Source organism: Salmo salar, chromosome 09 (genome assembly GCF_965601325.2).
Source record: "Salmo salar chromosome 09, fSalSal1, whole genome shotgun sequence".
NCBI lineage: Eukaryota > Metazoa > Chordata > Actinopteri > Salmoniformes > Salmonidae > Salmo > Salmo salar.
This window is the reverse complement of record NC_138299.1, coordinates 60,041,326-60,058,180: the sequence shown is the minus strand read 5'-3', so window position 1 is coordinate 60,058,180 and position 16,855 is coordinate 60,041,326. Positions and strand designations below refer to the sequence as shown.

Sequence of the window (16,855 nt, the reverse complement as noted above, 5' to 3'; positions counted from 1 at the left end):
AAATAATGGCGTGGGACTTATAAGCATATCTTGTCAGCTAAACGAACATGGAGCATAGTGAGATAACATACAGTAGGCCAACTCATATTCTCTTCTTCTGAAATACATTTTCTTCATATCATGTTTCTTCAGATCTGACTAAAATAAATAATGGATTTATTGTGATGGTGTATATTCAATATATTTTGACTTTTTAAAAATGTACATATTACAAAGCTACGCATCAGCTTGTATGAGTTGAGGCCTGGAGATACTAAACGTGTTTATGTTAAAACGGTCAATTACAATGAGACCGCAGTCTTGTGTATGACAATAACCAGCTGACAAAATGTTATGACCACCACAGCCCTAGCTGCGTTGCTTAAAGTTATTGTGTCTGTGCAGTGAGTAGGAAGAATGAGTCTGCGGCACAAATGGTATACTATTCCCTATGTAGTGCACTAATTTTGACCAGAGGGCCCTACTCAAATTTAGTGCACTATATAGGGATTAGGGTGCCATTTGGGGCGCATCCTGAGACAATAAGAGCAGTGGTAGCAGAGAATAGACCCGGGATCATAAACTAAATTCAGCCGTTGGCCAATTTTTTCTTGAGAGGACGGTCGGGGGCCGGAACATAATTACAAATAATTTGTAGACTACAATTTGACCGCAAGAATCCCAAACAGATATAATATTTGACTTAATCAGAATAATTCAAACCTTGCTTACATTTGTATATGATCGCGTGTCACTCTATTATGAGTGGGAATACTTGGGAGCAGATTTCCAAAATTAAAATCACTTGGAGCTGATTTCCTGGTGCAACAATGAAAATTACAAAAATCCAACTTTTTGGCTCAGAAAATTTGGGGGCAAAATAAAACCCGCCGGCCATCAGTTGGGAAACCCTGTACCAGAAGACAAATATGTGTAGTTGAGAGATGGATAGATGTGTTGGGTTGTTCCACATAATAGGTGCCTTTTGGACATGCACATTTTTAAGAAATTAACTTTCAAATATATTTTCGTTCCACATTCAATTGCATGTAGAATATGTTTAGCCTATGGACAAACACTTTCCCCATCACATGCATTAAAATCCTATGAATTAAGAGCATTTTATCTGCACACTGTCAACCCTGTCACAGACACTTATGCAACTGCGTAACTACACTGAGTAAAAAGATAAACCCAACATGTAAAGTGTTGAACTGCACTGTTGGTTAAGGGCTTGCAAGTAAGCATTTCACGGTAAAGTCTACACTTGTTGTATTCAGCGCATGTGGCAAATAAAGTTTGATTTCACAATAACAGCACTTACAGTTGACCGGGGCAGCTCTAGCAGGGCAGAAATTTGACGAACTGACTTGTTGGAAAGGTGGCATCCTATGACAGTGCGACATTGAAAGTCACTGAGCTCTTCAGTAAGGCCAATCTACTGCCAATGCTTGTCTATGGAGACTGCAAGGCTGTGTTTTATACACCTGTCAGTAACGGGTGTGGCTGAAATAGCCGAATCCACTAATTTGAAGGGGTGGCCACATACGTTGGTATATACAGTGTATCTGTGACCAACAGATGCATATCTGTATTCTCAGTCATGTACAATCCATAGATTAGGGCCTAATTAAGTTATATCAAATGAATGATTTCCATATGAACCGTAACTCAATAAAATCATTGAAATTGTTGCATGTTGCATTCATATTTTTTTCAGTATATTATTTAAAGGCATGTTTGTGATAAATCCAACATTTTCTCATTGATCAAGTATCCTTTGTACAAATAAACTGATATATAATATCAAACTGATTAAGTTACTGTGGGGCCTTTAACAAGGTTGAGGTTTAAGGTGAAGATTGGCCAATACTCCTCATGCGGTGAAGAGCATGGGATCACATGATGTTCACGAAATTAAGAATGAAAAATGTTTCACACATAATGAAAGTTTCATAAAATAAGGTTTTCCTAAAATTAATTGAGCGAAGAGGGTTGATGTGAAAATAGACCAAAAAGAGAGAAAACCCTTACTTAATCCTTTATTCATATAAAAAATCTGATTTATTAAATGATCCATGTGGTGTGTATTAAAGTGCACTTGATTTAAAATAACAAGCTTTTAAAATTCAATATCAGTGGATAATTTCTACTTAAAATACCAAAGGGAAGCAAAAGGCACCCATTTCGTGGAATGGATAGATGGATAGATACATGGCTGGATCTGAATAGGTAAATGGATAAATAAGGTAAATGGATGAGTGACTGTGTGAAGAGGCAAATGGATAAATGAATGGATGGAAGGTAGCAGATGTTTGTTGTGATGGTGTCAGACTGACAGTGAAACTTCTGCAATCTTTCAGTCCTGCTATTCTGTGCATCCTGTTGTCTGACAAATACAGAACAGACCTTCAATAAAGATACTGCTGTAGGGTGGGAAAATACTTCCCAAAATTCCCAGGTTTTCCAGAAATTCTGGTTGGAAGATTCCTGGAATCAGTATGGAATAAACAGGAAATCTGGAATCATCCAACTAGGATTTCTGGAAAACCTGGGAATTTTGGGGAAATGTTGGAATATTTTTGATGGATTACTGTGTGACTGCTACATCACTGTTCTCCATTTACAGCACAGTGACACACACACGCCACAACAGTCTTTCTGCATTGAAAGACACTGTCTATAAATAAATAAACTCCCAATAAGAGATCTCTAATATTCCTCTAAGGACTTGATCCCTGAGACTCAAGGTCTGACAAAATCAGTAGAACAATAGAAGATTGGCCCTTGTGACGACAGAGATTATGTCCAGTAGAACAGTAGAAGATTGGCCCTGGTGACGACAGAGATTATGTCCAGTAGAACAATAGAAGATTGGCCCTGATGACGACAGAGATTATGTCCAGTAGAAGAGTAGAAGATTGGCCCTGGTGACGACAGAGATTATGTCCAGTAGAACAATAGAAGATTGGCCCTGGTGACAACAGAGATTATGTCCAGTAGAACAATAGAAGATTGGCAATGGTGACGACAGAGATTTTGTCCAGTAGAACAATAGAAGATTGGCCCTGATGACGACAGAGATTATGTCCAGTAGAAGAGTAGAAGATTGGCCCTGGTGACGACAGAGATTATGTCCAGTAGAACAATAGAAGATTGGCCCTGGTGACAACAGAGATTATGTCCAGTAGAACAATAGAAGATTGGCAATGGTGACGACAGAGATTTTGTCCAGTAGAACAATAGAAGATTGGCCCTGGTGACGACAGAGATTATGTCCAGTAGAACAATAGAAGATTGGCAATGGTGACGACAGAGATTTTGTCCAGTAGAACAGTAGAAGATTGGACCTGGTGACGACAGAGATTATGTCCAGTAGAACAATAGAAGATTGGCAATGGTGACGACAGAGATTTTGTCCAGTAGAACAGTAGAAGATTGGACCTGGTGACGACAGAGATTATGTCCAGTAGAACAATAGAAGATTGGCCCTGGTGACGACAAAGATGTCCATTGACAGTAGTATATGACAGGGTAAACCTGCGTCATTAAGCCATCTACACTTACAACAGAAGGTGATACATCTGTGTTTAGAGCTCAGTTCCAGGTATCACCATTAGCATGTTTATGATTCTGTAGGGAATAGTGTTGCTGGATCACAATAACTGAATATTCACAGCCAAGAGTTGTTAACTCTCCAGAGTTCTATTCCTGGTGTCATTAGCATTTTAATAGCTCTGCAGGGGATTGTACTGTATTATACTGTAACTGTGTGTTTTTAACACATGAATATTCACATAGAGCTTCATTGAGATGCATGTAGGGATGTTTTAGCTCCATGCTGTGAAAAATAAAAAGACAATGTCATGTTTATGTGTATTAAGCCTAATTTTTACCCTAGTCAGTACCCAACACAATAACTACAATTATCTATGCAAAACCGTGGTCCTGCATAGTTATGTAGCAAACGTACACAGACAAGTGCAACCCTGCAATAATGAACTTGGGTTTTTGTGTTGCGTATATACGTATGGTATAAATTAGGCTTAAATTGTAATTTTCTTCTTAGTGAGGAGTGATGTTACCTGTCTACACACACCACCTCACACCTACCTTTAGAGCAGAAGAGTCTCTACAGTCTGAAATCAAGACATACCAGCTATACCTCTGAATGAGTCCATCATGATATACACACACCCAAACACACAGCTACCTACCCATCAAATTGTATACCGTCAGTTACACATGACCTGCACATAAAAATTATTCTCACTTTACAGAACACCTATACACTGCCACCGTGCATCAACAGTTTGTAATGAGTCTGTTCCACTAGTTTGTAATCTATCTCCTGCACTAGGATATCCATAGAAGAGATACACCGTCTCCAGCCTGTGATCCATGGTGACCGTGTCAGTGTTACTGTGAGACAGAGAATAGGCTGTTAATTACACACCACATCTGCTGTTTACACACTGGTGGCCTCAGAGATTTATACCCAGATCAAACTTACCCGTTTGGCCCTAAAATGACAGCAGCGCCACACTTGAACACCCTCCATTAAAGAGGGAAACGTGTTTGTGGTAATTAATGCAGCATTTGTTGGAAACAACAAAGAAAATAGAGAACAAATCTGAGCATGACCTACATTTTACACCAAACAAAACATTACAGTAGGTTATTTGTTCACCTATTGGATGAAAGCACAGTCAGAGAGTAATAAAATAAAGAAAATATAAGTGTGTTTTGAAGTGTTATGTAAAAAAAGATCCAGTGTACTGTGGTTGAGCTAAAAGGTGAGTCTACCATTACCTGTTCCTGGCAGTGAGACTGAGCACTCCCCAGACTGGACTCCCTTCAGAGGAGAGAGGGGTGAGTAGCCTGTACCTGGGCCTGACCGGAGCTCCCACTCTGGGACTGAACTAAGAAGAGAGACTGGGTGTAGCCTAGCCTTCATCCTGTGTTTATTAGGTTAGCTCTAGTATTTACCTCTTAGGATAGTACTTAATGTTGATGTTCTACAATCTCAGTTCCTTTATAATACTTAAAGAATACCACAAGGTTCCATTTTAGGACCAGTTCTTTTTACCATTTAAATTAAGCTAAGGCTAATGTTAAGCCTTGTTTTAAAGCTAGTGTTTGCTTTAATACTCCAACACAAATCATCCTGCTAAGACAACACCATGAATTTCACAAAAAGTAGTTGGAGTCTGGAATACTGGAGAGATGGGGATGTTTACATATTGTTCACATAAAGGACACAATAATATGGAGACTATACTGAACTTCTCCAAATGAATAGAATGCTTAAATAATTGTAGAAAAAGTAAAGGACCAACCTCTGCTTGCTTGCGCCACACGTCCAGGTTCTTGCGTTGAGCTTTGGAGAAATGGTCCCAAGCCTTTTGTTTGGAAGCAGCGTGGAATACAGACACAATCTGCTCAACTGTAGCAGAGGATGCAGGGGCCAGTTACCGTCCAGAGAGAGAGAGGGCGGGTGGGAAGGAGCAGAGGAGTGAGAAAGTGGAATCAGGTAGGAAGACACCTTACTGTATGTTTATGTGTTTTTACTGTTATTTTCTGTTCTATACAGTATAGTACAGCTCTGGGTCAGAGTCGCAAGTCACCCCGTCTCGAGGTGATCACAGAGAGCCCGTCCTAAAAACGCAACAGGAAGATCAGACGGCTAGCAGCAGGCTCCTGCTCTAATCACACACACCCCTGCCCTGACCATGGCCTCACACACTTGCTTGCACACGCACACGCACACAATCTGCTCCTCTTTCTCTCCTCTCCTCCACAGTGATACAGACTCAGTAGAGATTGACTGTAGAACAAGGGAATTCTCTGAAGGGACAGAGATCTTAGTAAAGTCTCTACCACTAACTGAAACCCTCTTTTCATCTAAAGCCTCTCCTGTTTTTAATTACCACAACACCTCTCATCTTCTACGACTCTCAGACGCTCTGAATGCCATAATCAAAGGCTGCCTCTGTGTCTAAAGCCTGTTTCTGAGACTGGGGCTGTGTCTCAAATGGCAACCCATTCCCTACGCAGTGCCCATAGGCCTCTGGTCAAAAGTAGTGCACCGGAACAAGGTGCAATTTGGGATTCAACTTGGCTCTCCTCATTACTGTCCTTATTGTGGGTTAGAAAGTAGGGCTGAGTGGTCATATCCCTGAGCCTGAGTAAGATGACAGCTTTGATTCAGGGCTGGTGTAAGAGAAGAAGCAATGAAGGGCTGCTGGAAGACAAGTGTCTGTTCATCACACCCTCCTGACCACTCCTGTGATTGATAGCTGGGCCTGGTATTAACAACCAGCCTCAGATTAATTACAAAAACACCCTCAGTGTGTGAAGACACTAGCTTTGGAGAAAATTACTCAATAGGCGAAAATAGATAAAGCTAGAGATTGTGAGACTGTACTAATTGTCATGACACTTTTGGTTTCTCATAATTAATGTGTGTGTGTAGTGTATATGTGTATGGTTGAGTGTGTGCGTGTCAGAATGACCAATTTACTCACCTGTTGATATAATGCAGCATAGTCACAGATTGTCCAGACAGAGTACTCACACAAGACATAGTGACATAAATGTTCAACAACTCATAAAATACAATATTAAAGAACTGGTCAGCTTTCCACTCTGTGAAGTCCAATGTGGAAGCATGAACTCTGCCACAGATTTACCACAGCTTTACATCGGAACAGGTCATGTTAAGGGTTTATCTTTTTGCCAAAGGGGTCTTAATGATCCCAGGGGGGAGTAAATAGTGCCACCAGAGTTGTGGCCTTGGCAGGGAGGGAGGTAGAGAGGGAAGAAAGGGTGGAGTGAGTGGTACATGTCTAGATCAGTAGTGGCTTCTCAGAATCCTTAATTTGATGGAAGAGATTGATGGGGAAGGCAGGGGAGAGCAAAGTGTAGGTCGTGGCCTCGCCTTTTATGGGTGTGTGTGTCTGAGTCAGAGAGATAGCTGATGGATAAGTGTATGTTCTTTGTTGTTATTTGTAGGACTCCAGCTAGAGTTGTGCCAGCATTTCTAAATGAGGCCATTAACTATCTGTCAACCAGGTTTATCTTGTAGTTGAAATATGCAGTGGTATAAAGACCAACTGAAATCCACCAAACATGATGGACGCAGATCCAAATCTAGCTGTGAAATGATTATCATCTTCTATAAAGATCATCCTGAGTGAAATACAAAGCAGGACTCTGGTCAAAATCAGTGCACTATATTGGGAATAGGGTGCCATTTTGAACACATCCCCTGTTTGAATAACCTGCTTCAGAGCAGGCTTTTTAAAGGAACCATTCCATTCAAGGTGACAACAACCAAATGCCAAATGGAGGAATGTGTGATATTAAATTATATTACATTTGGAAACAACATGTCTATGTATTCAAATGTGCAGCTGTGAGAAAGCCTGGTAAATATAGATGTGGCTTTGTTCACAGAACGAAAGTGTATCCCTGCCTCCCAGGACACCAAAGTCTGTGTTGACATTTGTAAGGGTGAAACCGCCGACAAACTCCTGAATAGAAATAAGTGTTTGTATGGATTATTGTGATGGAGGAGGGTGGACTTTAAAAGAGAACAAGAGAGAGACCCACTGTGTTCTTTCAAATACATCACTGTATAAAGGAAACCAATTATGTGGTCCATCTCAATGTCCATACTAACACACTACTGTAGGTGGTGTATCACCAAAGATATCTGAACTCATGCATGCTCTTAGCATTGGCAGTTGTGAATCAGGTCAGCTATACATTTTCCCTTTTGGCCTTTTCAATCATCGATATGACTCATTTAATTGCTTCCATTTGTTTCCATGTAGAGAGGTGTTACTTACTTTGATTATATGGCTATGGGTTCCTTCAGATCAGCTGTCCACTGACTAACAAAGGCTAACGTTAACTAGAGGAGTTTGTGTCAGACCTCTCGGGGAGATTACACTGGACTATTTCTACATGCAGCACTAGATACTGTACTTGCGGGGCCAAAAACAAACTTACCTTCTTTCTCATCAAATAAACATTGCTCCTAAATACTAGTTTAACACACAAGAGGTATACAACAGCATGCTTTTTGTAAGAATTTAGAGTACATTGAGTGGCTAAAGAGTTGTTAAATCATAGGTATTTCTTTGTTACGTGTTTTATTATCTCTGATGATTGTTATGTTTATATGTCTGTCTGTCTGTGATGATTGTTATGTGTATATGTCTGTCTGTCTGTGATGATTGTTATGTCTATGTGATTATCGTTATGTCTATCTGTGGCGATTGTGTTGGTGTCAATCATATTCAAAAGCAAGAGTCATTGAAGCGGAGGTTTCATGAATCCTACAATAGAAAGAGTACTTAGTACATAAGTTACTGTATGTGATATCAATATTTCACAGGCCCAATGACAGATCATCACCATTCAATGATCACTCGAGTGAGTTCAAATAGTCCTTGTGTAAGGTAGCTCCGCAAATCACAGGTTTCTTGCAAACTCAGACATGTATATCTCTAATCCCCCCGGCAGGTATGGGAGTGTGTTATATCCTTGGTTCTTAGTGTCACGCCTGTCACAGCTGTGAGATACAGAGAGACTGCCACAGAGAAGGTTAAAGCAGGTTTATAAAACTATGTCTGCTCCCTTTGGGATGTTGTCTTTTAAAGCACAGGAGTTACAGCTGAATGGCTGACAAACAAGAGTTACATCTGTAGACTACCAACATGCCCCAGGTTAATCCCGCCTCAAGTTAACCTCTTAGGGCTAGGGGGCAGTATTTACACCGCCGGATAAAAAACGTACCCGATTTAATCTGGTTACTACTCCTACCCAGTAACTAGAATATGCATATACTTAATAGATATGGATAGAAAACACCCTAAAGTTTCTAAAACTGTTTGAATGGTGTCTGTGAGTATAACAGAACTCATATGGCAGGCAAAAACCTGAGAGATTCCTTTACAGGAAGTGGCCTGTCTGACCATTTATTGGCTTTCTTTGACATCTCTTTCCAAAACAAAGGATCTCTGCGGTAACGTGACACTTCCCACGGCTCCCATAGGCTCTCAGAGCCCGGGAAAAAGCTGAATGTCGTCATTCCAGCCCCAGGCTGAAACACATTATCGCCTTTGTCAAGTGGCCGATCAGGGGACAGTGGGCTTAGGCGCGTGCACTGGTCGCCCCCGTCTTTCTTTTTTTCCCTCTATTTACCGAAACGCAGATTCCCGGTCGGAATATTATCGCTTTTTTACGAGATAAATTGCATAAAAATTTATTTTAAACAGCGGTTGACATGCTTCGAAGTACGGTAATGGAATATTTAGAATTTTTTTGTCACGAAATGCGCCATGCTCGTAACCCTGATTTACCATTTCGGATAGTGTCTTGAACGCACGAACAAAACGCCGCTGTTTGGATATAACAATGGATTATTTGGGACCAAACCAACATTTGTTATTGAAGTAGAAGTCCTGGGAGTGCATTCTGACGAAGAACAGCAAAGGTAATAACATTTTTGTTATAGTAAATCTGATTTTGGTGAGTGCTAAACTTGCTGGGTGTCTAAATAGCTAGCCCGTGATGGCTGGGCTATGTACTTAGAATATTGCAAAATGTGCTTTCACCAAAAAGCTATTTTAAAATCGGACATATCGAGTGCATAGAGGAGTTCTGTATCTATAATTCTTAAAATAATGGTTATGCTTTTTGTGAATGTTTATCGTGAGTAATTTAGTAAATTGTTAGTAAATTCCCCGGAAGTTTGCGGGGGGTATGCTAGTTCTGAACGTCACATGCTAATGTAAAAAGCTGTTTTTTGATATAAATATGAACTTGATTGAACAAAACATGCATGTATTGTATAACATCATGTCCTAGGGTTGTCATCTGATGAAGATCATCAAAGGTTAGTGCTGCATTTAGCTGTGGTTTGGGTTTATGTGACATTATATGCTAGCTTGAAAAATGGGTGTCTGATTATTTCCGGCTGGGTACTCTGCTGACATAATCTAATGTTTTGCTTTCGTTGTAAAGCCTTTTTGAAATCGGACAGTGTGGTTAGATAAAGGGGAGTCTTGTCTTTAAAATGGTGTAAAATAGTTATATGTTTGAGAAATTGAAGTAATAGCATTTTTAAGGTATTTGAATATCGCGCCACGGGATTAGACTGGCTGTTGCGTAGGTGGGACGATTTGGTGCCACCTACCCTAGAGAGGTTAACCTCTTACATCTAGACGTTCCGCTAGCGGAACACCTGCTCCAATATCCAATGATAGGCGTGGCGCGAATTACAAATTCCTCAAAAATACAAAAACTTCAATTTTTCAAACATATGACTATTTCACAGCATTTTAAAGACAAGACTCTCCTTTATCTAACCACACTGTCCGATTTCAAAAAGGCTTTACAGCGAAAGCAAAACATTAGATTATGTCAGCAGAGTACCTAGCCAGAAATAATCAGACAACCATTTTTCAAGCTAGCATATAATGTCACAAAAACCCAGAAGACAGCTAAATGCAGCACTAACCTTTGATGATCTTCATCAGATGACACACCTAGGACATTATGTTATACAATACATGCATGTTTTGTTCAATCAAGTTCATATTTATATCAAAAAACAGCTTTTTACATTAGCATGTGACGTTCAGAACTAGCATACCCCCCGCAAACTTCCGGGGAATTTACTAACAATTTACTAAATTACTCACGATAAACGTTCACAAAAAGCATAACAATTATTTTAAGAATTATAGATACAGAACTCCTCTACGCACTCGATACGTCCGATTTTAAAATAGCTTTTTGGTGAAAGCACATTTTGCAATATTCTAAGTACATAGCCCAGCCATCACGGGCTAGCTATTTAGACACCCGGCAAGTTTAGCCTTCACCAAAATCAGATTTACTATAACAAAAATGTTATTACCTTTGTTTTCTTCGTCAGAATGCACTCCCAGGACTGCTACTTCAATAACAAATGTTGGTTTGGTCCCAAATAATCCATCGTTATATCCGAATAGCGGCATTTTGTTCGTGCGTTCCAGAAACTATCCGAAATGGTAAATCAGGGTTACGAGCATGGCGTAATTCGTGACAAAAAATTCTAAATATTCCATTACCGTACTTCGAAGTATGTCAACCGCTGTTTAAAATCAATTTTTATGCAATTTATCTCGTAAAAAAGCGATAATATTCCGACCGGGAATCTCCTTTTCGGCAAACAGAGGAAAAATCACAAAGACGGGGGCGGCCAGGGCACGCGCCTAAGCCCACAGTCCCTTGATCGGCCACTTGAGAAAGGCGATAATGTGTTTCAGCCTGGGGCTGGGATGACGACATTCAGGTTTTTCCCGGGCTCTGAGCGCCCATGGAAGACGTAGGAAGTGTCACGTTAGAGCAGAGATCCTTTGTAAAAGATAGAGATGGCAAAGAAGTTCAAGAAATGGTCAGACAGGCCACTTCCTGTAAAGGAATCTCTCAGGTTTTGACCTGCCATTTGAGTTCTGTTATACTCACAGACACCATTCAAACAGTTTTAGAAACTTTGGAGTGTTTTCTATCCAAAGCCAATAATTATATGCATATTCTAGTTACTGGGCAGGAGTAGTAACCAGATTAAATCGGGTACGTTTTTTATCCAGCCGTGAAAATACTGCCCCCTAGCCATAACAGGTTAAATGAGTTCCCTAGTTGGCGCTCAGAATGATAATATGGATGGGATGATGATACCAGAGGTGTGGACTCGAGTCACATGACTTGGACTCGAGTCAGACTCGAGTCACAAATATGATGACTTGGATTCGACTTTGACTTTAACACCAATGACTCGTGACTTGACTTGGACTTGAGCCTTATGACCCGATACCCTCCCCAAGCCCAAATATAAAAAATGATGCTGTTAAAAAAAGTGTGCAGCGCATCAACTCTTCATTTAACGAATTAAAGTTGAAATCGGACAGCAACCAATCAAATTGTGCGTGGCAGTGCAGAGGAACGTCGGCGGGTGAATTCAGATTGAGCCCTTGGAAAGACGATACCCAACATTATTATTTTCGGATATAAAGACAACGCTGTATCAACAAAAAATGGATTGCAACTTGCAAAACATGCGGGAAGAAAATTACAGACGGAGGCGCAACAATTTCCAACTTTGTTCGACATTTGAAGCTGCGCAAAGAACGGTAAGTCGTGGCTAATATAGCCGACAGCTATATATTTTATTACTTTACTAGTGTATCATGTAGGCTAGCGTAAAGTTAAATCAATGAGCCTCCACACAGTCAGTCAGTGCGGAAACATGATCATTGCACCCAAGATTGAGCTATAACTGGCTAGGCAGTTGGTAGCCTAAATCCTCCTGCCTGATGTTACTAAAACAAGGTTGGACAATTGTGTACAAGCCCACATCGCCCGATTGCGTCCCATAGCGATCCTTGATAGTCGATCACATTTGCACATACTGTATATAGACCTTTTCTACTGTATTATTGACTGTATGTTTATTTATTCCATGTGTAACTATGTGTTGTTGTATGTGTCAAACTGCTTTGCTTCATCCTGGTTAAATAAAGGTGAAAAAAGAGCACATTATGACTTGTTTAGGACTCGAAACTCAAAGTTAAAGACTTGAGACTTGACTTGATACTTGACGGTCTTGACTTGAGACTTGACTCGGACTTGCCTGTCTTGACTTGGGACTTGAGTGCTAAGACTTGAGACTTACTTGTGACTTGTAAAACAATGACTTGGTCCCACCTCTGGGTGATACTATATGAATTTGCTCTTGCTGATCCAGGCACTGTTACTACCCGAATGTCTCTGGCTGACCCAGGCACTGGTACTACCTGAATGTCTCTGGCTGACCCAGGCACTGGTACTACCTGAATGTCTCTGGCTGACCCAGATACTGGTACAACCTGAATGTCTCTGGCTGACCCAGATACTGGTACTATCTGAATGTATCTGACTAACCCAGGTACTGGTAATATCTGAATGTATCTGACTGACCCAGGTACTGGTACTACCTGAATGTCTCTGGCTGACCCAGGTACTGGTACTACCTGAATGTATCTGGCTGACCCAGGTACTGGTAATACCTGAATGTCTCTGGCTGACCCAGGTACTGGTACTACCTGAATGTCTCTGGCTGACCCAGATACTGGTACTATCTGAATGTATCTGACTGACCCAGGTACTGGTAATATCTGAATGTATCTGACTGACCCAGGTACTGGTAATATCTGAATGTATCTGACTGACCCAGATACTGGTAATATCTGAATGTATCTGACTGACCCAGGTACTGGTACTACCTGAATGTCTCTGACTGACCCAGGTACTGGTAATACCTGAATGTATCTGACTGACTCAGGAACTATCTGAATGTCTCTGGCTGACCTGGGTAGTCTAATGGTTCTGACTGACCCAGGGTCAGCTCTACAGGAGTCTGCCATACAGCTGCTCTCCTCAGACAGAGGTGTTAGAGGTGTCAATCACTAGGAGATGGAGAGATGGAGAGACAGAGAGAGAAAGAGAGAGTGAGGGAGAGGGAATTTGGGAGAAAGACAATAAAGATGGAGAGAGAGATTGGGAGATGGAGCTAGAGAGATGGCCACTCTGGGTTTAATGAGGATGTGCTAAGAAAGATAGCTAACAGCTCCCTAAATAACCTGTTAGTGTTATTGCTGCCATCACTGGCCTTTAGCAGCCAAACCGCTCCAAATCTACTCCTTCAAAGAGTATTCCCATAAAGGGGGTCTTCAGAAGTGCTCTGTTTGTGCCCAGCTGTATGTGTGTGTTTTCAGAAAATACAATTTCTGTTTAATGTCCCGAGTATTTGTTCCATCATGTATGGAGCACTGACCTGTAATAATAGGACAAGTGAAGTTGTGACATGAAAATCACTTGAGTATGGGGAACTTTTACAGGGACAATGTGACGTTGCCTCAAAAGAATGCAAGGAGTGGTTTGATGTTGACCCTGACGTGAGACATGGTTCTCTTTCCCTCTGTATGTGGGTGTGTGATGTCAGTCTAGTGTGTACTCACATTGTGCCAGGATGCCAGATAGGGCGCTCTTGAACTTGTCCTTGGCCTCCTCCATCTCCTTCTCGTGGGTGGCCTTTTGACTCATCAGCTGGCGGATGTGGCTGTTGGACGACTGGATCATGGAATAGAAGTTGTTGGCGTTACGACGGTTCACCTCGCCGCGTTCCACCCAGGTCAGCAGCACGCGCACTGCCTCTGCAAACACTGCCTCATCTGAGGAGAGGATAGGGTTATTAAAGTCAAACTAAAGGTTAGGGTCAGTAGCTAGATTTGTTAGGGGTACAAAAAAAATGTAATGTTAGGGTTAGGGGTAAGAATCCATTTGTGGTTTGAAACAGAATTCAGAATTAGAACATGCATTTCTGCATTAAATAACAAATAATTCAGTATGATGGTTTGAAAGTTATTCTGTCCTATGTATCAAGGCCTGATAGTGAACTGAGAGGAGAGGCGCCACAGAGATAGCAGAGAAGCAAGAAGTCACAGTGTTTGCAGACCAAACCATTTCCATGGAGACCTTGATGTGTCACAGTTCATTAGAGAAAAAAAGTGTATTAATTCATCCCAAAGCTGATAGCAGGAGAGGAGAGGAACGGGGGGGAGAATAGTGAAGGAGGGGAGACGGGAGAAGAGAGAGGGTAGGAGAAAGAATAGTGATATCTTTAATGAAATCCCTCAAATTCATTCTAAATGGCACCACAGCTTCTGGCTTTTCTCCAGTACTGCTCTGAATGTTAACTAGAGGGCAGTGAATGAATGGAATAAATATTATGTTTCAAATGCCTTTGTATGAACAACAGTGGTTGTTTTGCATTATTCATGTTTGGGTCGTAGACTGATAAGGTGATGTCAAGAGACAAGAGTGTTATTGATTTTCATTGTTAATGACACTCAGTGGTGTAATGGAGGGTATACGCAGGAATACACCGTATACTCACTTTATTTTCAGTGGGAATTGCATATACTCACATTTTAATCCCCACGATGTGTATCAAAGTAGCGTACTGGAAGTATATGCCGTATCATTTAATAAGGCTGATGGAACAGAACATAATATTTAGCTTAAAATGTTGATAAACTATTATTTCTTCACATTTTAAGCGCTGCAATGTGCATACAGCGGTAGGCCTACGCTCAAATGTTCCCAAATGCAATTTGCGGGAAAACACAGCTCTAAAATGAGGTTTCATCGACAGTGATGCAATAACTATCATGGGTTGTTAATATGACTAGGATAATGCCTTTGGCTGCTAGACCACGAAAGTTTGAAAACCAATAGAACAGGAAAGCGCAAATGAGAAAGTCTTTATAAAATAATTTCCTCCACGTTTCTATGGTGGGATTTTGGCTACAGGCTACTTTGAAGCAAGGTCAGACATTCCTCATAATATGAAGTAAAACGTCCAGGTTTCAAACAATTAAGGAGTAAGAAAAATATAGTGACGCTAATGATAGGCCTAACCGTCTTCTGGTAAATGGAAAGGCTTTCCCAAAAATGAAATGTTAACTAGCTAAAATTTAACCTATACCTACCTGGCAGAATGATATCATGATTATTTGCATCAATCCAGTGGGCATTTGTTTTGCAAACTCTACAGAAACACTGCTAACCAAACAACAGTGTTAGGTGCCTGCTCAGATGAATTGAAAATTATCATTTTCCCAGGCCTCAAGTGGTCTCTTGATGTGGTTTAAGCATTCTTGTGGACTTAGAACATCCAATTGTTGTTTTTCTATGAATAAAGTGTGACTTGACAGCAAAAACCAATTTGATTTGTTGAAAATCTGAAACCTGTGAATTTCGTACTCAGTTGACAGCCTAGTAGAAACTACTATTAGCCTACTTGCACAGTGCAGCTTGGGTTGGCCTGACTGTGAAAGACCAATATGGGATTTATCATTTCATGTCATCTAGAGTGTACAGATGTAAGATCTTAATTTGATCACTCTTTTGTTTCTGCGTATAGCCATTTCTCCATGCACCACTAATGACACTGGTGCTCATTACATTGCATTTGGTTAGTGCTTATTAGTTTCCTAATAAAGGATCCTCTAACTCAACACAAGGAGGGGAAGAGAGGGTATGAGAGAAAATACAAATCACTCACTCACTCACTCTCTAACACACACATACTAACACAGATTGAGCAGCTGGCAGCCTTTTTAATTGATTTAAGATGAAGCCCACAGAAGCCTCCCCCGCACACACACACACATACACACACACACACTTCTGCGAATGATTTACTTAAAGAATCCATCACTGCTTTCGATATTGAATCAAGGTGTCAGAAATGAATGTGTCATAACTAGAACTCGCTGAGGTGTTACTCTATATTATAGAATTACTTAGATTTCCAGGCCCTCGACAGTCACTAGTCCTTCCTGGTAACTACAGTTCCATTATTAATACACATTCTCAGTAGGTATCAATACTATTCAATCACTGACAATGACCAGGGTCCATAGATTATTCATATTTGGACTGAATGAGTGTTTAACTGTGAGGCTGTGGCATCTGATGAACATAATTATCACCTTCAATGTCAAACAATGCATCTACACATCTAGGGAGCTCAGAGGCTTATCAAAATAACACACTTTGATGAGGTCCCTAAGAGTCAATGTACAAATACAGTAAGAGCAGCGGGATGTGTTGAAGAGATGTGTAGATACTAAAACATCCGGCTGCTGCCTGGCTGTCACAAATGTTCACATCTAGCAGCTTCGCAGCTCAACTGAAAGTATAGAAGCCACATTCATAACTTCCGCAGTTAAAATGTTACTGCTCTCTCTGTGAAACAGTTAATGGAGAACATGTC

The 16,855-nt window shown here is 40.7% G+C and overlaps 1 protein-coding gene across 1 annotated transcript in view; it reads right to left on the bottom strand.

Moving 5' to 3' along the window:
* Positions 1-16,855, bottom strand: part of LOC106611501 (ecto-NOX disulfide-thiol exchanger 2) — a 284,053-nt gene that overhangs the window by 46,725 nt on the left and 220,473 nt on the right. Inside the window, exons 7-8 of the mRNA XM_014211765.3 lie at positions 14,034-14,246; positions 5,319-5,425 (exon numbers count right to left, since the gene is read on the bottom strand). Coding sequence (XP_014067240.1) covers positions 5,319-5,425; positions 14,034-14,246 — 320 coding nt within the window. The remainder of the gene's footprint in view (positions 1-5,318; positions 5,426-14,033; positions 14,247-16,855) is intronic.